The sequence below is a fragment of the Protopterus annectens genome, chromosome 3.part1 (assembly GCF_019279795.1).
Source record: "Protopterus annectens isolate FY-2018-M chromosome 3.part1, PAN1.0, whole genome shotgun sequence".
NCBI lineage: Eukaryota > Metazoa > Chordata > Ceratodontiformes > Protopteridae > Protopterus > Protopterus annectens.
This window is the reverse complement of record NC_056732.1, coordinates 1,376,801,990-1,376,825,953: the sequence shown is the minus strand read 5'-3', so window position 1 is coordinate 1,376,825,953 and position 23,964 is coordinate 1,376,801,990. Positions and strand designations below refer to the sequence as shown.

General features: G+C 42.2%; 1 protein-coding gene across 1 annotated transcript in view; it reads right to left on the bottom strand.

Moving 5' to 3' along the window:
- The window catches only part of GPAA1 (glycosylphosphatidylinositol anchor attachment 1), a 1,710,146-nt gene that overhangs the window by 171,533 nt on the left and 1,514,649 nt on the right, over nucleotides 1-23,964 (bottom strand). The window contains exon 12 of the mRNA XM_044067413.1: nucleotides 17,636-17,806. Within this exon, the coding sequence (XP_043923348.1) occupies nucleotides 17,636-17,806 (171 nt within the window). The remainder of the gene's footprint in view (nucleotides 1-17,635; nucleotides 17,807-23,964) is intronic.

Below are 23,964 nucleotides of genomic sequence, written 5' to 3'. Positions count from 1 at the left end.
AGTAGGTAACTTGAGTTTTACCTGTTTAAAAGTTAAGGTTTAGTGGAGAGTTACTATTTTTAAAACAGCAAGATGGACTGAAAGGGGTGGTTACTTTTGTATTTTGGTACTATGAAATACTGTAGGATGGCCAATAAATTTAAATAATTTAAGGGGTGGGATTTCAAAAGTGATGGTTTTGTGATTACTCACATAAGCCAGTGAAAGTAGAGAGAAATGAGATATATGGTCAGATTAACATAAGAGGCGGGCAACTAGAAAGACAGTGGTATTTCTGCCTGACTCACAACAGAGAGAGCTGTGGTCTCTTTTGAAGTTTTAATATGCTGTTAAAACAGAATGCAAGCAAAACACAAGGTAAAGAAAACAAACTACAGTATTCAAAATATGGAAAGGCAATACAGAAATACAAAAAATAACAGCAAACTAACCTTTCCTTCACAGCAAAGTGTAGCAGAGTCTGAATGAGCCTTTCTGGTAAACCTTTCTGTCTGATAGCTGACAAGTGAGCTTTTACAGAATAGGTCAAACCTGATCAAAGTGGTTTGCAGAGATATTACAGTACAGCAGGAACTTGTGATAAGAGTGGGTCTTGACTGTACCTGCAGCACCAACAAGAAAACCTTTTCCACTTAGCAGTGTAACATTCTCTACTAGTGGGTCTCCTGACCTCTTGTAGGACTTGAACAACCTCTTCAGAGATGAGGTGTCTGCTGAATTAAAATTATATCATCCATAGGGGTCAATTTAGAGATAGAAGATTTGGGTAGAAAAGCAATCCTTTTTACTGAGTTATCAAGTGTGGTTGAAAAGGAATTCCCCTGTAATTTTCCTTTGGCAGGTGAAATAGCCAGGGAAAACAATGTTGCCTCAGTCAAAATCATGCCAGTAAAACAAATTTGGGTGCTTCCTTTTGTGCCTTTAGAAGAATTTTTGAAAGAGGAGACAGAGGAGGAAAAGCAAAGAGGAACTTCCCTGTTCACTGGAAGGAAAAGGCATCTGTCCTCCAGGCTGTGTGACAAAGGCCCCTGTTGAGGCAGCTCATGGTTGACTGCAAAGAGGTCTATCTGAGAAGTACCCCACTGAAGGGTGATTATCTTAAAAACCTCTGTGGGGTCCTCCAGGGAGTGTTTTAATGAGTATGTTAGCACATTGTCCTGAGAAGGGATGTATGTGGCTGTGAGTGTGATGTTCATTTGAGTTGCCAGATTGCAAGCCTCCTGTGCTAACCTGCATGGTTTGGTAAGACCTGGTTCTTCCGGGTTTACGTACCACATGATTGTGGTGTCATCTGTGTAAACTAGGACTGACTCGTGTTTCCAAAGGTGGCAAAAATCTGAACAGCTTGCAGAAGAGCCCTTATGTTTCTTCAGGAATTGAGGTTGCCATTTCCCCTGCATTTGATGTGATCCTGCCGATGCCCCCCCTCCATGCCTCATCCAAGGCATTAGTGTGAACCTGTTGAAGAGGAGGAGGAGGAGGTGGTGTGAATGGCAGTCCAGGGTTGAGGATGACCTGTACCTTCACCAAAGCAGCTCCTTCTTGAGAAAAGGGAGGAGGGAAATGAGGTTGTCCAAGGGGTGAGATTGCTAGGACCAAACAGATTTTAAGTACCACTGGATTCTTCTCATGTGAAGTCTGGCCAGGGGAAGCACAGGAATGATGGCTGCCATGAATCCAAAAGTAATTTACATTTTCCTTGTTGAGCAATGGGTTGTGGAGGAGAGATTTTGGAAAAAAAATGGACAGACTATGAACTTTCTCCTGGGGAAGGAAGGCATGCATTTTCTTTGTATGCAGTCTTCAGCCCAGAGATCCTCTGTAGGAACATGTGGGATTTTTTGGAAATTATAGTGAAACCCAGACCTATCCAAAGATAAGAGGGTGAAAGTACAGATGCTGAAGAAAAATAATTTCTGGAGACAGAACCTATATCAGTAGGTCATCCAGGCAAGGGAAAATCTGGATTTTCTGAGTGAGATGGAAAGCTGCTTCCAGAGATAGACACTTTGAGAACACTTTTGGACCCATGGAAAGACCAAAAGGCACAGCAGTAAACTGAAAATATGAGGTGGAAAAGAAAAAACTGAGAAATCTCCTGCAAGAAGGGCAAATGAGTATGCAAAAGTAGGAGTCCTTCAGACCTGGTGACACTAAGAAAGCTTGGAGAAGGACGAAAGTCAGAAGAGTGTGAAGAGAAAGCACTTTGAAAAATGGTACCTTCAAGTAAGTGTTTAGGCAGGACAGGTCTAGGATGAATCTCCACTGCCCTTCTTTCCTGGGGACTAAAAAATCCTGGATTAAAACCCTTTTCCCATGAAGTCCTTTGGGATTTGCTCGATGGTGTCCTGATTCAAGAGGTATTGAATAATGGAGGCCACAAGGGATATTTGGGTTTGAAAAGGTATGCTCCTTTCAGGGGAGGAATATTTTCCCAAGACATGGCATAACTGTCCCTGACGATGGTAATAGCATCTCACATGGCCAAGGACAGCAATGGTCTTTGTGAAAGAGGGGTAATGGGACTGAAGGCAATGGGATGGGTGTTGCAGAGGTAGTCACAGATTTTTGGTTCCGAAGGGAAGCCTACTCACTGGATGTTTTCTATGGGTTTTTTCAGAGTACCTTTTCATATAGTTTTTTGTTTCTCATCTGTCATAGGATCCTTTCTATTGAAGGAGGTATATTTAGATGGGTAATTCCTATGGAATCTAAGAAGTGAGGACATGATAATCTGTGAGCAGACTTCCATGGTCTTATCTTGTTCTTGGAGAATTTTCAAAAGGCTAACAGCCTGAAGACCAAATAGTAAGTATTTGTCCAAGGGAGAGTCTAGAATTTTTCATTTGAAATCCTCAGGTATAGGTTGACTTTGAAATCATGCATATCTGCGAATAACAAATCCAGTGACAGACGCCCTACAAGAAGCATCCACAGCATCGTAAATGCACTTAATGCTGTGTCTGGCAATTTGAGAGGCCTGCGATAGTAAGTTCTGCATTTGATGCTTAGACTTTGCTGTAGGATGGTCTAGTATAACTTTGTTTAAGGAATGCAGGACAGAGATCAATACTTTGTCATTTGAGTGTGAAAGTTAATTGCACTAAAGGCAAGGGCAGCGGAGTTGTGTAACTTCTTTCCCCCATCTAGCCAAACCCCTAATATCTTTGTCAGTAGGTAGGGCATTAGCACTGGGCAGAAGCTTAGTGGGCTTATCTGAAGAGAGATACTGCAGAGGGGTCTGCCACTGGATTCCTGTATAAAAATTTTAAGTCATCAGGCACCCTGAATAATCTGTCTTTTCTTTTAGGAGTTGGTAGTTGAGAATCATATGCAGAAGAGATAGACCAAAAGGTGTCCTACAAAGTCTCAAGGACAGGAGGGACTTGAGAAGGGGCATGGGTATTCATCTCCATGAGGGTGTAATACCTCTTCTGAACATCAGAGATATACATGGATTGCCATTTGAAGTGTTTCATCATGTTCTCTACAGTCTCCCCAAAGGAAGCTTCCTCAATAGGAGGATCCAGAGAGAGGGAGTCCTCTTTGTCAGAAGAGATTTGTCCTGGAGAATGCAGCTAAGAGTAATAGTCCAGAGAATGGTCAGAGTCGAAGTCCTGTTCTTCATCAGAAGAAAAGGAGACCAGGGCAGGTTTCTGAAAAGTAGCCTATGGTTGCTGATACCCAAAGTAAGGTGGTTTCAAAGACAAAATAGCTTTGAACAACCCCTGTGAGAAGTCCATTCACTCCACTCACTCCTTTTCCCTAGCTGCTGAGGAACAGGCCACATGCCTTGTCATCTTTTTTTTTCTTTTCAGCATGCATGACATCTACCTGGATGAGACATGGAAGTTTGGAGCCCTGTCCGACGTCTGACAGATAACACTGGATCTCTTCCATAACTAAAATTTAAGGGATGCTGTGCGGTCCTTCATAAATAATAAGAAGCAGTTCCTCAGACGTATCAGCAGTCTGAAAAGCCTCATGAGTCATACTGGCCTACAATGGCATCTTGATAGTGGACAACTGAGAAGTAGCCTGATGCACTGTAGGTTCTACAACCTCAATGGGTACTTCAGAGTCAAAAACTTTGGACTGCGGATCTGTTTGAGTTCTCTCTAGTTTTTTTTTCTTTGGCAGCAGAGGGACGTCCAATGATTTGGAGTTAGCCATCTTGGAATAGGTCAAGTGCTTAAGATGCTGGGTCTCTAGAAAAGTGTTGAATGCAGAACGCCATGACCTAACTAAAGATTTTGGGAATGAACAATTGGCAGACTGAGTAATACTTATGATCATGTTCTGAGCCTAGGCAAAAAAGACACTTGGTTTTAAAGTCCTTGTACGGAATCTGGGTAATGCACTCGCACTTACTTCTCCAAGCTGATATCTACAACTTTCAACAAAATATTGTAAGATAAAAAGGAAGGTTCCCCAATGGGGCACTTACCTAGATAAGTGATTAAAGCAAAGGTACCAGTGACCAAACAGTGACCAGTTTTATTCATGGATGACCTGTGTTCGGCCTGGAGGTGAGACAATCTGAGGATCCACATTTGTATATCCATCAATATAACTAAATGCATATGAGCTGAGGTCATGCTCTGGGCGTACGACCTAGGGAAGTTAAAGCTTTGGTACCCTGGCCAGACATAAGCAGTGACAACCCATATTTTAGGAACACTGCAACAGTGATTTCAATCAGGATACACACACACACACACGTATGCATGTACATACACATATATAATTTTTCTAAAAAGTTTAATTTACCATGTTTTTACAAATCAAAATTCATTCCAATTACTATTCTAGTAAAATGACAGCATGTACATACACATATATGATTTTTCTAAAAATAATTTACCATGTTTTTACAAATCAAAATTCATTCTAATTACTATTCTAGTAAAATGACAGTTTATTTCTTTCATATTAATGTTGCACACTTCAATTATGATTATATGGTTTTGTCTGTGTAGGTTTGGGGGTATAAATCCATCATTGCAATTCTAACTCTACTACATTACTTGTGTACTTTGGCAAGCATCATGATGCAAGCGCAACTCCAGACTAACTCACTTACCCTACTAATAAATAAACAAAAGTGACAAAGTGCTACAGCCCCAGCGTGTTGTACTGAACTGGAGATATCATGTTGGATTTGGCCCAAGGAGGTCTAGTCTGGGACTAACTCCAGTCAGCATGGGGCCTGGTAAACATCATTTGCCTTAATGGAGCCTCAGGCACTGAGTGTGGGTGTTATTAGGCTGCATGATTAACATACCTTAAGGCCAGCTTCACAGAAGACCAAACAAAGGGTCCCTCTCCTCAAATATATATCAATGTATTTCTTGAGAAGAGGACCAAGGACTACAGGCCATTCCACAGAAGATAACATAAGCCTCACGATTTCTGTAAAGGGGAAGTAAGTGGAAGGAGATGCAGGATGGGAAGAGTTCACAATCTTAATCTGCCAGAGACACAATGGCACCAGTGTTCTCAAATTCCATAAAGCATAGGTAAGAGTTCCATGCTTCCACCAGCTCCACAGATAAACTCTTGCACAATTTCATCTGAGGACGAGCAAGTGATGGATGCATGCCAAAGGACAGGCGACTGTATTCCAGCGCTTGGAAGCACATTCTGCTAATGTCAACAAGAGGAAATGACAGGCCTGCATTTGGTGCAATCTGGTAAGAAGTCAAGCTCCCTAATGGTGCAAACCTGCAGTCACAATTCAAGTTCATATGAGAGTTCAAAAAATCTCTGAATTCCAGATCTAACTGTGGGCCTTAGTTTGGGAAGGCTCAGCTGATCTTACTTTGGCTTAGGCCCACTACCTCTTGCTGGGCCTGGGGATGAACACATCAGGATGGGAGTCCTCAGACTACAGTATCTCTGAATTGGGGCTAGGTGACTCAAGAGACCACTTCCTGTGAATATACTGGTCAACAGTGAGTTTCAGCTGACTGACTAATGGTTTATAGGTAGGTACTAGGCTATCGGCCCTAGGGCCCATACAAGCCTAGCCAAAAAATGTACCCTGGCTTTCGCCACCCAAGAAAATTATTTTCCTGTGCCCCTGTCGAGCAGAGCCACAGAAGTGATCCCCGGGGTGAATTTCCCATTTCCCATCCAATCATCAAGATTTTTCTTGAAGAGTGCTAATGAGGAGCTCTGTTTGACATAGATAGGTAGTCTGTTCCAGACTATGGGAAGTCTCTGGGACAGGAATCTATCCCTCCAGCATGTTCTGTTTATTATGGTGACAAGGTTTAGGTGCCTAGAGTGTGTAGCTCGGAGGGATTGGGATTTCTTTAAGTGGAGCATGTCCAACAGCTCTGGGTTTGACATAGCTTTGTATGTTAGGCAGAGATCGCCCCTGAGTAGGCGATATGCGATGGAGTAAAGCTGTAGTTTTTTTTAGATGGTCTGCATAGGTCATCTGTTTGAGGCCAGTAATCCTCTTTGTGAGGTATTTCTGTGGTCTTTCCAGTAGTTGTAGATGTCTTGTGAGGTACATACCAAAAGGGGCGTTGTACTCTATAATGGGTCTAATGAGTAGAGGGGAACAATGACCTCTTTGTTTCTGGATGAGAATCCTTTTGTGATGAGATGAGCCACATAGAAGGATTTCCTGACCACTGTGGCGATGTGATTATCAAAGGAGAGACTACTGTCAACCTGTGTCCCAAGGTCTCATCACATTTTCGGCATTAAGTAGACTACCAGCTATGTGGTAGTTCATGAGTACAAAGTTTTTACCAAAGGGGATGACAATACACTTTTTGGCACTGAGCTTCAGGCCATGGTTTTGACACCAGGTATCTGTCTCAGTGAGGCCCTTTTGTAGTTTGTCCACATCGTTAGGAGTTTCGATTAGGGCTCCTAGTTTGCAGTCATCTGCAAACTTTGTTAGCCAAAGACCTTCTGTGTTGGCCTGCACTTCAGAGAAGTAGATACCAAACAGGAGAGGACCCAGGACTGAACCCTGTGGTACTCCACTTGTCACTGGGTCTGATGTCAGATTTGGAATCCGCTACTTTCACAGTGTGGGTTCTGTCCATGAGCCAGTTGGCAACCCATCTTGTGACATAGGGATTTATACCTAGTTTAGTGAGCTTATCTATAATTCCAGAGTGGGGGATGGTGTCGAAAGCCTTGGCGAGATCTAGATAAGCTGTGTGAACCATTTTACCCTCATCTATGGCTTTGGTGACTGCTTCAAAGAAGTCAATCAGGTTTAGGAGACATGATCTGCCTTTTACAAATCCAAACTGGGTAGGGTCCAGAGTATGGAGATTACCAATGTCTTTGTTTATGAGTTCCACAATGATACGTTCCATGGCCTTGCAGACCAGGCTCGTCAGGCTAATGGGGCGGTAGTTCCCGGGGTCCGTCGTGGCTCCCCCTTTGTGGAGTGGGATAACTGTCGTGGTGCGCCATTCAGTGGGTACAAAGCCTGAGGTGAGGCTATGATTGAACATGGTACTTAGGTAGGGTGCCAGTTCATTCTGTAGTTCGTGTAGAACGCAGCCTGGGATATTGTCAGGTCCCATGGATGCTGTGTTCTTGGCTTTGGAGAGTGTGTTTTTTACCTGTGCAGCCGTGATTATAGGAACTTTGCATTCTTCCGGTATAGAGATGGGCCCTCTAGGGGGTGAGAGGGGGGTAAAGTTAGCACTGAACCTATCTGCTAGGATGTTGGCAATATCAGTTGGTTCTGTATATTTAGTGCCATTGTGCTGTAACTCAGAGCAGATCTGAGTGTTCCCATTTACATTCTTGACATAGCTATAGAATGCTTTGTGGTTGTCTTTAGAGTCAGTGGCAATTTTGTTTTCGTAACTAGCTTTGGAGGATTTTATGAGGGATCTCAGCTTCTTACTGAGGTTGACCAGGGAGTTCCTCCAGTCATGGGATTTTACTCTTTTTTGCAACAGTTTCTTTCTTCTGTTGTAGAGTTTGTTTATGGCAGAGGACCACCAGATTGGCTTCCTTTTTTTGGAGGATAACATCTTGGTTCTATTAGGGATAGCATGAACCATGCACTCGTGTACGTGCTTATAAAGTGCATTTGTGTAGGATTCGGCAGTCATACCTCTATTGTCCGTCTGCATGGGTGTCATGAAGTTTGCCACTTCTGTCTTAAGAAGTGTGAAGTTGGCTTTGGAGAAGTTTTTTACGATGGTTTCCCTAATTGGGGGTGGGGGTGGGATGTGGATGTCTAGGCTGATTAGCTTGTGGTCGGATCTGACCAACGAGGAATTGACCTCTGGTGTGGAACACCGGTTTCCCATGTTGGTAATGACCAGGTCTAGGATATTGCTGCCCCTGGTGGGGGTGTGAATAAGTTGATCCAAGGCGTTGGAATTTATGAATTCTAGAAAACGTTGAGCAAAAGAGTTGGTACATGAGTAATTTTCCCAGTTAATGGTGGGATAGTTGAAATCGCCCATTATTAGGGTGTTGGGTTGTACCCTAATACTTTCCAGTGTATCAAGAAATGAGTGTGAATCCTGGGGCATGGTGGGGGGTCTGTAGCAAGCTACAATTTGGATTGCGGTCTTGCCCAGAGTTAGTTGCACTTGGATAATCTTGGATGCATTATGCTGTGCAACTAGCCTGGAGGTGTGGATATCCTTAATGAATATGGACACGCCTCCACCTTTAGTGCTTCTTTCTGGGTTCGGTGGCCAAAAGGTGTGGTATGAATTGAAGCCTGGTAATGTAGGGGTGCTCTCTGGAGCTTTGAACCAAGTCTCTGTCACTGCACAGATGTCAATGTTCTCCATTTTAAGGAGTGCCTCGAGTGAGTGCATTTTGAGGTTTAGACTTCTAGCATTGAGTAGCATTACCCTCAGATTTTGCTTGCTTGTACCTGTTACGGTGGTGAATTTGTCATTTGAACCTTGCCTAAAAAAGGCACTATAGGGGTGGCAAGAGCCTTAGCTAGTATCCGGAATCCTAAGGGCGACAGGTGCAGGCCATCTCTGGCAAAGCATCGTGGACTGTCAATCATGTCATCCCAGGCAGACAAATACTGGATCCCCTTAGAATGGCACCGGAAGCTTAGCCAATTGTTGAAGTCAATCATTTTGTCCTTGTACTGTGGTATCATTCTGGGTGATGGCAGGATGCTACTCAGGGTTAGGGTCATACCTGCCTGGGATACAAGATCGGAGAGCTTCTCCATGTCTCTTTTCATGTAGTCCAGGGAGGTACGTCTCAGGTCATTCACATCAACATGGACAATGACAGTGTCATATTTGTACTTATTGTGGAGTGACCTGAGTGCATGCGTTATGTGGCAGATCCTGGCACCTGACAGGCAGCTGACAGTAACTTTCTCCTTGTTTAGTCTAGTGAGTGGAACATCAGTGTGCCTGACTATAGAGTCACCTATAATGCATAGCAGTAGCTACAACTTGGGATGCACCCCTCTTGGGGTGGAAATAGATACCTCTGTGTCTCCTCCAGGCCCCTCAGCATTTGCCAAAGCAAAGCAAGGGTACATGATTAAACCCTTCCTAATTCAGGAACAACTGAACACCTGCAAATATAGGAGGGTGATTTGGAAACTGACTTACTCCAGGAAGGCTGGGGCATACCCTCTCAGTCTTTCTGACAGTACCCTCAATAGAAACCTGGAGCTGTGCCTAGACCATCATAATAAATCATGAATAAAGAAGTATCCATCTCTGCTGTCATCTTAGTAATGAGATAGGAACAGGAATTTCTCCTTATATTTGTGGGTGGGTTGTACTCCTGGCACTTACAGTGGTACATGATCCTTAGGGTGGGTGAACACTTTGAAGATTTGCCTTTTGACACCAAAAGCAGGAACTTTTCACCAGCATGACTCAGGACTGAGATCTAAACTATGCAAGTTGTAGAAAAGGGCTAGCAGGCTCAGGCAGGCCAAGGGGCCAGATGTGCTGTTATAAACAGAGCATCAAGTCATGGTATGTGCCAGCAACAGAGGTGTGCTATTTGGACTGCATGACCTTTAAAGAAAATAGTGCCAAATTGTGACTGGTGAAGAGGATGAACCTAACTGTTGATCCACCTCACTTTTAGATGTATATATATTTTTTCTCATCTGATTTTGTTGATCAGTGAGATTTGAAGGCCGCCCCCCCATAATCCATTTGTTCTACTGGACACACACCTTATCAATTGGGGTTCACCCCACTTAAAGAAGGAGGGATCTACAGTTACAAGTCTAAAGCAGTAATAAAATGGACAGGAGGTGAAGGTGGTTGGCCAACAACCCATTACAATGTAGGCGTTGAGGATATTACAAATGATATCTAGCAATTCCAAAGGGTAAGCATGCACAATGGCACAAACAAGAGTACACACATCTCATGTGCACAACTCAAAGCATCCAAGCGTTATTTCTCCCTGCAGTTTATTTGATGGTTTGAATAATGGCATTCCCAGTTGCACCAACTCACTTTTCTTCACCCACAAGTAGGGATCTTAACTGTTCACTCTTATCATTCCATCTGACTCTTGTATGAGGTTCACTTTTTCAACCAAGTTTCTACCAGTGGACACAGAAGTCCTACGTATGAACAGGTTTTTAATTAAAATAAAAATTAAATAAACAAAACACCATAAAGGGATTGCTGTAATCAAAAATTACAGTTGTGTACACTTACCATAAATGTAGATGTTCGAGTGTATTCACTGTTGCAGTCATTACATTTGGGTAATCTGCTGGCAGGTTGCCCTCAGTCGACCTGAATAACAAAGTCTTGGGTCCTGTGTCAGTTGCTGTCTCCTCTTCCATGATGTCAGGTCGTCAGGGGTATAAAACATGCAGCCGACGCCATTTTATTCAGTTTTTCTTGCCCCAGATGTCAGGTGCCCACCCCCAAATGGGGAGCAAATATATATATATATGGGTCTACTTTCATAGACCGAACGTACGAATCGCCGACACACATGTTACCGACCCCAAACAACCGAAAACACACCACACCAACAACTCAACATACCGAACACCACAACACCGACACAAAAAACGCCAACTACACATTGCACACAACAACATATCCACTAACCTTAACCTAAACCCTAACCCTAACGTCCGACACTACCGCACACTTACCCAACCCGCACCCTAACCCTAACTCACTTAACACACCCGTAAACCTCAACACCGTCACTATCGCACACTCACCCTACCTGCACCCTAACCCTAACTCACTTAACCCACCCCTAAACCTCAACACCGTCACTACCGCACACTTACCCTACCTGCACCCTAACCCTAACTCACTTAACCCACCCTAAAACATTCAGCCCGTCACTATCACACACTCACTCCACCCACATTCTAACCCTGACACACTTAACACTACCCTACACTGCTCTACGTCACTTCCACACACTTACCTCACCGGAACCCTTAGTCCGACACCACCGCACACTCACCTTTCCCACACCCTATCCTAAAATCCCTCACTATCGTACACTTACCTGTCCGCTCCCCAATACTACATCTTTCACTTTCACACACTTACCGTATCGCGCTTACATGCTGCCGTTGTCGGTCACTCAGCCGTCGGGATATCGCGTTTTCGGTATCCTACCTGTTCGGTCGTTCCGTCTCGGTCTTCCGGGTGTCGGTGACGTGGCGCTTCGGTCTATGAAAGTAGACCCATATATATATATATATATATATATATATATATATATATATGTATGTATATATATAAAACTAAACAGCAATATATAAAAATGCACTTTTAGCAACATAAACTTTACCTTCATCTAAAAGCAAATACACCACAAAGGCATTAGAATATAGTGAAGGAAAGTGAAGTCACAGAAAAGGGAGATGGCAGGTGGGTAACCCGGACTGCAACAGTGAATACGCTCGAACATCTACATTTATGGTAAGTGTACACAACTGTACTATGTTCTTCATGTTTCACTGTTGCAGTCATTACATTTGGGTAGAATCCCAAAGCTATGGATGGGAGGATGGAGCTAAATAGCATTAGCAGCGGTTATAAGGCCCTGCAGAACTGCAGTGGCAAAGCCTGCCCTGGATTTAGAAAAGAGAGGCAAATGATAATGCCTTGTGAAGGTATGAACAGAGCTCCAAGTAGCAGCTTCTAGTATGTCTTTGGTTGGAACTCCTCTGTGAAAGGCTGCTGAAGTAGAGGCAGCTCTGGTGGAGTGTGACCTGATTCCCTTGGGTACAGGTTTACCATGATGCAAGTAGCAGAAACAAATGCAGTGGCTTATCCACTTAGAAATAGTCTGCTTTGATATAGCCTTCCCCTCTGATCCTGATGCATATAGCCTTCCCCTCTGATCCTGATGCAAATGCCACCAGTAGTTGCTCAGACTTTCTTAGAGATTTGGTCCTGTTTAAGTAGAATCTTAGTTGTCTGTGTAGTCCAATGAATGCAGAATCCGCACCCCTTTGTTCTGCAGATTTGGGTAAAATGTTGGCAGGTGAATAGTTTGGTTAAGAGCCACACTGGATACCACCTTAGGCATAAAGGAAGGATTGGTCCTGAGGGACACCCTGCCCGAGTGAAATGTAATAAAAGGCTCCACAGCCATGAGAGCCTGTAGTTCTGAAACCCTTCTTGCTGAAGTGATTGCCAAATGGAAAGCTGTTTTCCAAGATAAAAACTTTATATCCGCAGTAGCTGCTGGTTCAAAAGGAGGCAGGGTGAGTTTTTCCAGTACAAAACGGAGGTCCCATGCAGGAGTTGGTGATCTTCTGGGAGGCCTTAAATTTTTGGTCCCTCTAAGATACTGCTTTAGCAGAGGATGAGAGAAGACAGGAGGCTCCATGTTGTAGTGAAATGGCAGAGGCATAGATTTTTATTGAAGAGAAGGATAGGCCCTTGTCAAGCATCTCAGTCAAGTATTGTAAAATCTGAGGGATATTTGGGTTTGCTGAGTCCGTTCCTTGTGCTTGGTTCCAAGCACAGAATCTCTTCCATTTATCAGCATAAGATTTTCTAGTACTAGGCCTTCTGGCTTCCAAAATGACATCCATAACAGATTTACTGAGAGGTGTTGTTTGAATAATCACATGATCAGCCATGCTGCCAGGTTCAAAGTTTGGAGCTGAGTGTGCAGAATTTGATTGTTCTGCTGAGACAGTAGATGAGGTATTTGAGGCAAGTACCAAGGAGGGAGTTGAGACTTATTCCTTAGAATTGGGTACCAGTGCTGGCGAGGCCAGTCCGGAGCAATTAGGATCATTTTTGGTTTTTCCTGTCTGGCCTTTAGTAAGACCCTGGGAAGAAGAGGCAGAGGAGGAAAGTCGTAGACTGATAGGTTTTTCCAACTGAAGGGTAGGGCATCCACCTTCCATGCTTGTCTGTGATAAATCCTTGTGCAGAATTTGTCCAGTTGATAATTTTGGGGAGAGGCAAATAGATCTATGTCTGGGCTCCCCCATTTCTGTGTTACCATGCTGAAGACTTGTGGATCCAGTTTCCACTTGTGAGGGTCCATAAGATTTCTGCTTAGGTCGTCTGCCAGAGTATTTTGTTTTCCTGGCAGGAATTGAGCTTGAAGATGTACTTGGTAAGTCAAGGCTGTGTCCCACAATGCCATGGCTAGTCTGCAAAGAGGGTAGGAATGTGCACCCCCCTGCTTATTTATGTACCACATAACCGTGGTGTTGTCCGTCTTTATCAGTAGTTGTCCTGGATGAAGAAAGTCCTTGAAGGCTGTCAGGGCATTCTGAACAGCTAGCATCTCTTTCTGGTTGATATGTAGATGCATTTGGTTTGGGTTCCATATGCCCTGAATGCATCTCCCCGCCAGGTGGGCCCCCCAAGCATAGTCTGATGCGTCTGTAAGTTAGGGTTTGGATGGCAGGGGGTACACTGAATGACAGTCCCTTGTTTTGGTGACATGTCTCTGCCCACCAAATAAACTCCTGTTGTAGGCAGGGAATGAGTGGAATCATTGTTTCCAGACTGTGACAATGTTGACTCCATAAGCTTTTTAGGTACCATTAAAGTTTCCTCATATGCAGTCTTGCATATGGAATTAGTAGGATGCAGGATGCCATGAACCCCAAAGCCTGCAGAATTTGTCTTGCAGATAACTGGGTTTTTGTTGCCGTCTGTTTGAAGTATATAGTCAGTTGCCTTTGTTTGTCTGGTGTAAGGTAAGCCATCTGGGCAGTTGTATTCAAGCTTGCATCCAGGAATGTCATTTTTTGAGAGGGTACCAGTTGTGATTTCTTTTCGTTTATTGTGTACCCTAGGCATATTAGAAGCCTTTTTATAAACAACAGATGTTGAAGAAGAATGCCCTTGTTTTCTGCATGAATGAGACAGTCGTCCAAGTAAGGATAGATTTGTATGCTTCTTTGTCTGCAAAATGCAATTACTGGTGCAGGCACTTTGTAAAGACCCTGGGCGAGTAGATAAGCCAAGGGGCAGTGCAGAGAATTGGTAATGCATAAAACCTGCCTTGAAGCGGAGGCATCTTCTGCACGATTCCGTTATTGGGATATGCAGGTATACCTCTTTTAAGTCTAGAGTCACTAACCAAGTGTTCTTGCCCAGCATGGGCAGTAGTTGTTGTTAAGTCAGCATTTTGAATTTTGGAATGTCCAGGAATGTGTTCAAAATCGATAAGTCCAGTATTGGATGCCAGGCATTGTCCTTTCTGGGTACCAGGAACAGTCTTGAATAAAAACCTTGTCCTTTTTCCTGTTCTGGTACTGGTTGAATAGCCCCCATATCCATGAGGGACGTAACTTGTTTCTGAGCCTCTGCCCATTGATTTTGTGGCAGATCTGGCCAACCGTTTGGAATTGGCAAAGTATGGAAATGAAATCTGTACCCCTGGGATACTATGTTTAATACCCACTTGTTCTGGGTAATTAACTGCCAATTTTGAGCATGAAGTGCTAATTTTCCCCCCAAGGGGGCTGCCAAAAGATAAGTGCTTGGTGATGGTAGAGGGAAGTCATTGAGACTGCTTACTGTAGGGTTTTGCTTTGTTTCCTCCAGATACGGAGGTAGAGGCATCACATTGTTTTGACCTGTAAGAACCCTGTGATTGGTATCTAGAGCCTTCTGAGCACCTGGATTTGCATTGAGAGGCTCTGTTGGACACAGGAAAGGACCAATTTTTAGTAGGCCAGTGCCTACTGAATCTGGGTGGCTGCACTTGTAAGAAATATTTTACAGTTTGCATAGATTTAGCTTTGTCTTCCATTTTCTTTAAAACCTCTTCTGACTTATTACCAAACAGAGTATAATTCTGTAAAGGGGCATCCAACAATTTAGCTTTAACATGATCAGGCAGATTTTGCTCCTTGAGCCAGGCATGCCTTCTAATCACAGATCCAGTAACTGCGGCCCTGCAAGAAGCCTCCAAGGAATCAAAACCACATTGCAAAGTATGCTTTTCAACCTGTTCTGCTGCATGCAATAATTCCTGTAATTCTTTATTTTCCACACAATCAGAAATTGCCATCATTTTCTGTTTCAATAGGCCCATAACATGCTGTTGATATTTAAGCATATGAAACTGGCAGTTTAAGGCCCTAATTGCCAAGGTTGCAGACGTATAAACCTTCTTTCCCCATCTATCCAGCGCCCTGGAATCTCTATCAGAGGGGGTAGGATTTTTGGCTGTAGAGGCCTTTACACCTTTGGGACCCTGTGAGATATTTTCAGGATCAGCAGCAGGATTTTTGAATAGAAATTTGTGGGAGTCAGGAACCCTGTAATATCTGTCTGGCTTACTAGGAGCCGGAGGTAGGGAATCAGGAGCCATGCTTGATTCCGAAAACACATCATCAACAATGTCTAATACAGGAGGTACAGCCAAAGGCCTATGCTAAGGAAGAAGAAGGAAATCCCTAAGCCTCTTTTTTGATTCAGAGAAATCCTGACTCTCCCAATGAAAATGTTCCCTTAAAGTATGCAAGGTTTCTCCAAAAGAATAATCCTCAGGAGGAGATGCAGATGGGATGGATTCTTCTGCATCTGAATCCTCATAGGATGGAATAGAAAATTCCTTATCAGAAGAGGAATCAGAAGAAATAGAAACCTGATCTTAAGATTCATAATCAGTGTCTTGCCTAGGCCTCTTAGTGGGGGGGGGGGGTTGGGAACCCCTGATCAACGTAATTAAGACCTCAGCCATTTTGATAATCTGTTTTTTAGGCATAGGGACCTGAGCACGTGGCTCATGCGTCAGTTTTTTAGACTTAGAAGTTGTTTTTGAAGCTGTCGTCGGTTTTATATAAAAATGTTGAGGCCTGAAAACAACCTCAGAAGCCGGTGCCTGCTCAGCGGCTCTGGACCCATCCGAGAGAGAGACATCCGCGGTTCAATATTCTGAGAATCTCGCGGCATACCGGACTCAGCATGGGTCTCGGTAGAGGCCTGCAACTCAAAAGTAGCGGGCATCAGGGGCTGCGAAAGCGCCTCACTGAGTACCAGCGAACCGGCGACTGGCTTAGGAGAAGCTTCGTCGGTTTTGGACCTCGACGGTCTGTCTCTGTCTTTTTCTTTGCGTTTTTTGTGAACTCCGGTAGTCGGATTGCTATCCGACGACATTTCAGGGTAATTAAATCTGTTTCCAAAATATTTTGAAGCAAAAATATACCGACGCTTAATAGTGCGTTGGTTAAATCTAGCACAAAACCGACAGCAAGGCACATTATGATCTGGGCCTAGGCAAAGAATACAGTACAAATGAAAATCCTTATGAGGTATTTTGCTTCCCACAAGTAATGCAATTATTAACTTTTACTGACATCGGTAAGGAGCAAGAAAAAGTTTCCCCAATGGGGTACTTAGCTTTAATTGAAGACTTTGGTTCTGAAACTCGAATGCGAACATTTCAGGAGTCTGCTGACCGGCACTTGCGAACTGCTTCTGCTTCGGACACCGCACGGCAAGAAAGACTGAATAAAATGGCGTTGGCTGCATGTTTTATACCCCTGACAACCTGATATCATGGAAGAGGAAACAGCAACCGACGCAGGACCCAAGACTTTGTTATTCAGGCCGAATGAGTGCAACCTGCCAGCAGATTACCCAAATGTAATGACTGCAACAGTGAAATACGAAGAACATCTGATTAAATATGATTAAATAAACTGTATTTGTAAAACTAGAATACAATTATTTATACATTTAATAAAGCGATTAAATATATTTTCAAATAAATTAGACTGTGAATAAAGTTAATCTTCTTATGGTATTTTACTTACACAAATGTGTCCTATTCGAACACTATCACACCACCCTAGGGGACTACCAATGCATCTTCACCCAAACCTTTAAAAAGCTTGGAAACACCATCACATTGCCCAGGAAGTAATTTTAAGACACAAACATGTTACAAAAATGGTTCCATCATTCATCTAAGTAAAAAAAATGGTATTTTTTTTCACTCAACCATAATATGAATTAGCTGAATATTACAGAAAAAAATACACCACATACCAGTGCAGCAATTTCAAACAAAGGCAGTGAAAGATGTCTAAAAAAAAAAGCACTGTACTGCATACACCCCATGGAGTCTATTTTCCTTAGATCTTTGTTAGAGATCTACTGGCCCCACTGTAACCCAAGAATGAAAACAAGAAAAAGCAAAATGAAAGTGCCCTTACTTGGGTCCTGTGGGTTGAACAACAGCTGCTGCAGGAATTATTGTCACAGCTAGCAGAAAACCCAAGGAGAAGTTAATCAATGAGATACACCCAAGCAGTATAGCTAGGTAAAGGAGAGAAATCAGCTTTAGTGTCATCCAGCCTCGGTCTGTTCCAGCTCCAGTTAGAATTCTGGGGAAACAAAAGAAAATTTTAAACACCAAGTATGAACTTGAGAAAAAAATGGTACAGCACATACATAATCAACGTTTATATCCTTAGCAACATTTCTACCTTGCAAGAATAGATGGGTATTGGAGAATTGTGAATGAAAGAATGAAAAGAAAAGATACTTAATTTCCTACAGTAATTAAAATACATAACTGTAAAGCATCTCTTGGCTTTAAAATCAAACTTGTTTTTCATCTGGGACAACTATGCATAAACAAAATAAGAAGAGAATTATCAAAGCATATTTCTAAGCTTTCACTCCAAGTGGCCTTTTTAAGCCTAGCCATGCTTCCTACTGAAATTTGATAGGTATTGCTTTCCACGGACTTTGTGGGGTAGATATAGTTTGGCATGGTGGCTGGGCATTTACCAGCTTCCTCTCTGTAACAGAAACATAGATGCCAGATCAGGGGGTTATATTTATGGTTTCCCATCAACTAAACCAAGTTATGCTTGAATAAGTGTAGGGATGAACTCTGCTTTACATGGATGGAAAGACTATACCACAGAATGGGGAGCCTCTGAGACACATACTAGTCCCTCTGGCATGCCCTGTTTATGTTGCAGACAAGGTTTAGATTCCTGGATTGGGTATTCCTAATGATATTTGTTTTACTGATGTGTAACAGATCCATTATGGCTAGACTGGATGATAACCTCATTTTATGGTGTATCCTATTAACACACACTACACAAAAAACTCTGTATCCCATCTGATGTACAAATAATTCATAGATGAAGCATAAAAATAGCCAAGTATGTACATCAGTTTAGGCCCGTCACTGATGCCAACAATCCCTTGATTTGAGAATAATTCTTACCATCATAACAAAAACATGGAAACTGCAAGCAGAAGGGGGATGAAGACAGAAAGAAAGACAACAGGGTGGAAAAAGGATGCTGCACAGTGCCGGGAGTTTGGAGAATCAAATGGAGGAATTAGAAAATGATATAGGGCAATCTAGATACAACATGGATTATGACAAGTTGAGGGGAACAAGTTTCAGGGACTTGGATAAGATAGTGCTAGACTGCATCCTGCTCAGCAGCCACAGACATGGTTGAGGCAGAAGTCTAGCTGAAAGAAGGGATAATGTGCAGGATATGTGGAACTGAAGACGTCTAGCAGCCCTTTCAAAAAATGGAGGATAAAGGTGAGATCTGGAGGTGAACATAACAAATACATTTGGATACAGGTGAAGTGAAGAACTCAGTGAAGGAAATATTTAGGGGACTGTAACACAGAAAAACTTACAATCATTGGCAAAATTAATCTGTCATGAGTCAAGCAGAGGTACCAATCTCATCAGACAGATGAAAAACTAAGAAAATGAAAGTGCTGTCTGAAGAGGCTATCAAACAACTGGTTCACAACCTTATAAAAATGAAACTTCTGGCTATGTTGTTGGAAAGAGACAGGGAACTTAAAGTGGTATTTATGGCTCTGCTAGCTAACTGTGATAACTCTATAAGGAGGTTCAAGCTGCACACAGATTGGCCTGATGTGGCATACCAAAACAGAGGTCTGGGACCTTGCAAGGGAAAATTTCAGAAAGGTGTGGTTAATGGGGAATGACACTTGTACATGCACCAGGGACAGAATCCACAGAGTCTGGAATAAGAAAATCAGAAAGAAAATAATAGCAGGGATGAATCATTCTGTTTGGGAGGACAGGAAGATTTTAAAAAAAGTAGGCATGCAAAACAGAAAAACAGAAAGACATGCAGGAGATACATGAAATAGAGAAGGAAATTAAAAAGCTAGAAATAAGTTAACTTTGGTAAAAATGAAGTTAAAATTTAAAACGTGAAAGAATGCTGGCAAAGAAGGCCAAACATTCCAAGATATGTTTTCAACACAAAGGGGGAAAGAAGGAATAATTGGTATATGAGGACTTTGGAGAGGGAACAGGTAATAACTGGTATATGAGGGCTTTGGAGAGAGAACAGTTAAGATGGGGGGGGTGGCAAAATAGAAAGACTAATTAGGCCAGTAATTCAATAACACAGTGGTAGAGAAGCATGAATTTGCTGGACAGCAAATTGACTCACAAAGAGAACACAGGAAGTACTACGGGTGGATAGCTCTACCTCCTCCAAAAGACCTGTCATTCTTGAACTGCCCCAGGGTTCAGTCCTTGAAACACTTCTCTTTGGCACTTACTTCTCAGAGGTCAAAGCTAATGTTGATGGATTGTGGTATACCAAGCTTTTAGATGACTGCAAACTTGGTGCCATCATAAACTTCACAGAGGATACCATGATCCTACAAGACAGCATGTCCCAAACAAGCAACTGGTGCCAAAACCATGGAATGAAACTAAATGCCAAGAAATGTAGAATTGTATCCTTCAGTAAAAGCATGACTCCCTTTATATCTGCCACACTGACAACACCCACCCTCTGAAAACCTGGGAACCTATGTTGGCAACGGAACTGTCCTTTGATCAGCACATATCCACTATTGTAAGGAAGTGCTTTTTTTCATTGCACAGTTTATATTGAGGGGTATGGTGTCCAAATCCAGGGATGTAATTGTTCCTCTGTATTCGACATTCATTAGGCCAGTTATGGAGTATAATGCCCCTTTTGGTATGCACCTGTCCAAACACTTGTAACAGCTGCAATGACCATGACGCTTCCTCACAAAAAAAAAAAAAAAATCAAAAGCTTAAACCATAAAAACTACAAAGACTATCTGAATGTCTTATCCTCTCTCTCTTCTCAGTATCATGTAGGCTACTAACAGGTGACCTCTGCCTCACATATAGAACCTCAACAGACCCTGTTCTGTCAGACCTATTACACATTTGGAAGTCCAGTGATATCAGAAACACCCATAAAAATATGCAAGAGCACATAAAATACTTGCCTGACTTAAAGGAAAGTCCAACCACAGAAACTGGATGGATGACCAGGCTACCATAAAAAGAGGTGGAGGGAAGGTAAACATTCATCTATTGCAGAGGTACTTCTTGCAGATCAAGTGATATTGCAAGTATTTTCTGTAATACTGAATTATGAAGGCCCTTTTTGTGAACAACTGTTGGAAAGACTTTCCAAGCAATTAAAATTTACCTTCTCAAGGATGTTGAAGCTGGCTGAATAACAAAAAAAAAAACCAAAAAAAAAAAAACAAAGGGCTTAGAAAGCCAAGTCTTGAAACACTGGCATGCCACTGTGAATATGTCTGCCAAAATCATGGTCCAAACAATAATGCTTTGCAAAGCTAACAAATGACCAGCTGGTAACAACACAAATGAACACATTGCTAAGACAAGCATTGGAAGCAGTCACACCCTGGTGGCATGTCTTCAGACAGCAGCATTTTCCAACAGGCAATTAACCACCTGGTATTAAAATACTATGTAGACAACAATCCACTTGGACAAGATTTGGTCAGCTAATACAACACCCTCCTTACACAGAATGAAGAAGGCAGCTGCCCTCCAAAACTACTGCACACCCATTTCAAGTAAAACACAAGCTTGCACTGCACATTAAAGGTGGGAAGGCTGCCTTTCCTGTGGCTATGGCCTCTACAATAAAAACAGGGAGATAAATGGACTACTTTTAGGGTTGTTCTGAAATCAATTTTCAGAGAAAATGTGGGTTACTCTTACAGGATACCCAAGGCTTCTGAAAGGCCAGATTGTTATACAGTTCAAGGCTTGCATCTCAGAAATCCTTCTGGTGGATGTGATGGTCACCAATAACAATACCTTCACAAAGACAAATTTCATAGTTGCTTAGCCAGCTGGTTTGAACAGAAAACAGGTAAGCCTACCAGTTATGAAGCTACAACCCCAAAGGGAACAGTTCTGTAAAGGCTGGTGGGAGTGAATAAACTCCTTAAGGAAATATATATATATATATATATATATATATATATATATATATATATATATATATATATGTTCTCCATATCAGTAGATCTGCAAGGATGCTTTTGCCAGTTATGCAGGTGCCTGAGATAACTGCTTTCAAGTTATAGAACACATAAGATAAGTAGAAAGCTTTCTATCAGCTTCTACCACTTTGCAGCTCCAGATAAATCATATGGCACAAACAAGTTGTGATGCCCCACCACCGGACCAGTAATCAAGGAGCCTCAATCCTCACCACTGGCACCAGTGGGGGATGTACACAGGGAGGATAACAAGTACACACACAGTATTTCCAGATGCAGCTCTCTGCATCAAATGCAACTTTCCTTAAGAGTATTCAGAGACCACAGTAAGTCCGGGGCTGGTTCTGCTACCTTTCTCCAGATCCCCAGTGAGACTCCCCAATGGCACAGCTACAGAGTTGATATCTCAGCTGAGTGACTAAGCCAAGACCCCCAGCACCCTCTCTGTCCAACCAGTGCTTCTTGTCCCTGCCCAAGTAGCTGACACACGCACACACACACACACACACACACACACACACACACACACACACACATGGGAAAGGCTGGCACAGGTTTACTATCTATGCCCCCTTCTGCCCAGACTATAAGGTAGTTTTTTTTTTACTGCCACCAGTCACTCCTGCCAGCTAACTTAAGGCCCTTAACAAAGGGTGTTCAATATTACTGTGTAATATTAATATTAACACAAATGGTAGTTTGACCAAGAGCAAGGCTTTTAGGAGTGGCCCACACAGTGTCACCAAATAAATATGCAAGTACTCTCAAAACTTAAATATCTCTACACAGATCAGCCACAACAAAAGGTTTAAATATATTTAATAATAAATAATAATAAAAAAAGAAAATACTAAATATATATTCACAGTAACATCAGAGTTCAAAACCACAGGAAATATTTAAAACAACATTGCAGGATAGTCTCAAATAAATAAAAAAAATATCTAAACTAAGCATTACTATATTCCTGACAGTATCTAAGGGAATTACTATACCCTAGAAACTTACCTCATTCGAGCAAGTCAAAAGTGGTGAATGGATCTTCTAGATGTTGTCAGGTCCAAGACAGAATGCAGAATGCTCTGTCTCACTAAAAGACTTCTCAGATTAATATCTAAAATATTACTTCTGTGATAGCTTACAGAATGACATCATTTCTTGTCATCTGACTGCTAGTTCCCAGGCCAAACAACCACTGATGAAACTGGCAGTATTTAGCATCTTTCATTAAAAATGTACAAAAGGGCTTCTCCTCAGATCTCTGGCAGATGCTGGAAGTCATAAAACAATTGCATTCTTTCATGCTTTCAAGACTTGTAATTAATTCACCCTAAAGACAATACAGAAAGTTTCCTAGTACAGAAATTATGTCTCTTGCTGCACTGAAAATGTAAAGATACCATATTTTATAGCCTAGCCATAAAGTAATTTAATTTCAGTTGTTTTTCTAAAATTTACTAGAGTGAGGTTATCCTCCTGTATCCCAGTTTCCACTGTTAAAATATATACATTTAAACAGTTACAATACTGCATGTACATTTCTGTTCTCTTCCAGCAGGCCACACTGTGCTTACATTTCAAACAGCACTTTGCAAATATCTTTTCAACACACGCATCTGTACAAGCAGTTTGATATACACATGACATGTAGTTCTAATACATTTGTAACACAAGCATCTTGTATAAATCATTTCGATATTCACCAATGACATATAATTATTTACAAAATTCCAGCTAGCTGGGCTGACAGTATCTCCTTTCATCACACAAGTTATCAGCAGTGAGTACCCAAGCTGTGAAATTGTGGTGACTGTTGTTAACCCAACCAGTGTGCATTTTTCTGGCTTGTACTGGGACAGCTTCTTCCACTGCCAGAGCCCACTCTTCTTAGTCAATATGGGGAAAAGAGATGACCTCTGGTGTTTCTTCTCTGAATTTTGGGATAAGCAGTGGAAGCAGAGGAATAAACAGAAAGGTATACAGAAATCTCCTCTGCAAAAGAAAAGAAAATGCAGTCACCACCAACTGATGTATATGGTGTCCCACTTCCAAAAAATCCTGACCAGACACGACTTCCCAAATTAGTAGGATTAGGACAGGACTGGAATCTATGGGAATCTGTCAGTGCAGTCACTTCCTTCAAAATGGAACAGCTGTCAAGATGATATCACTTTTATGGTTTACTGCCAGATCCACTCTTTTTGTTCAT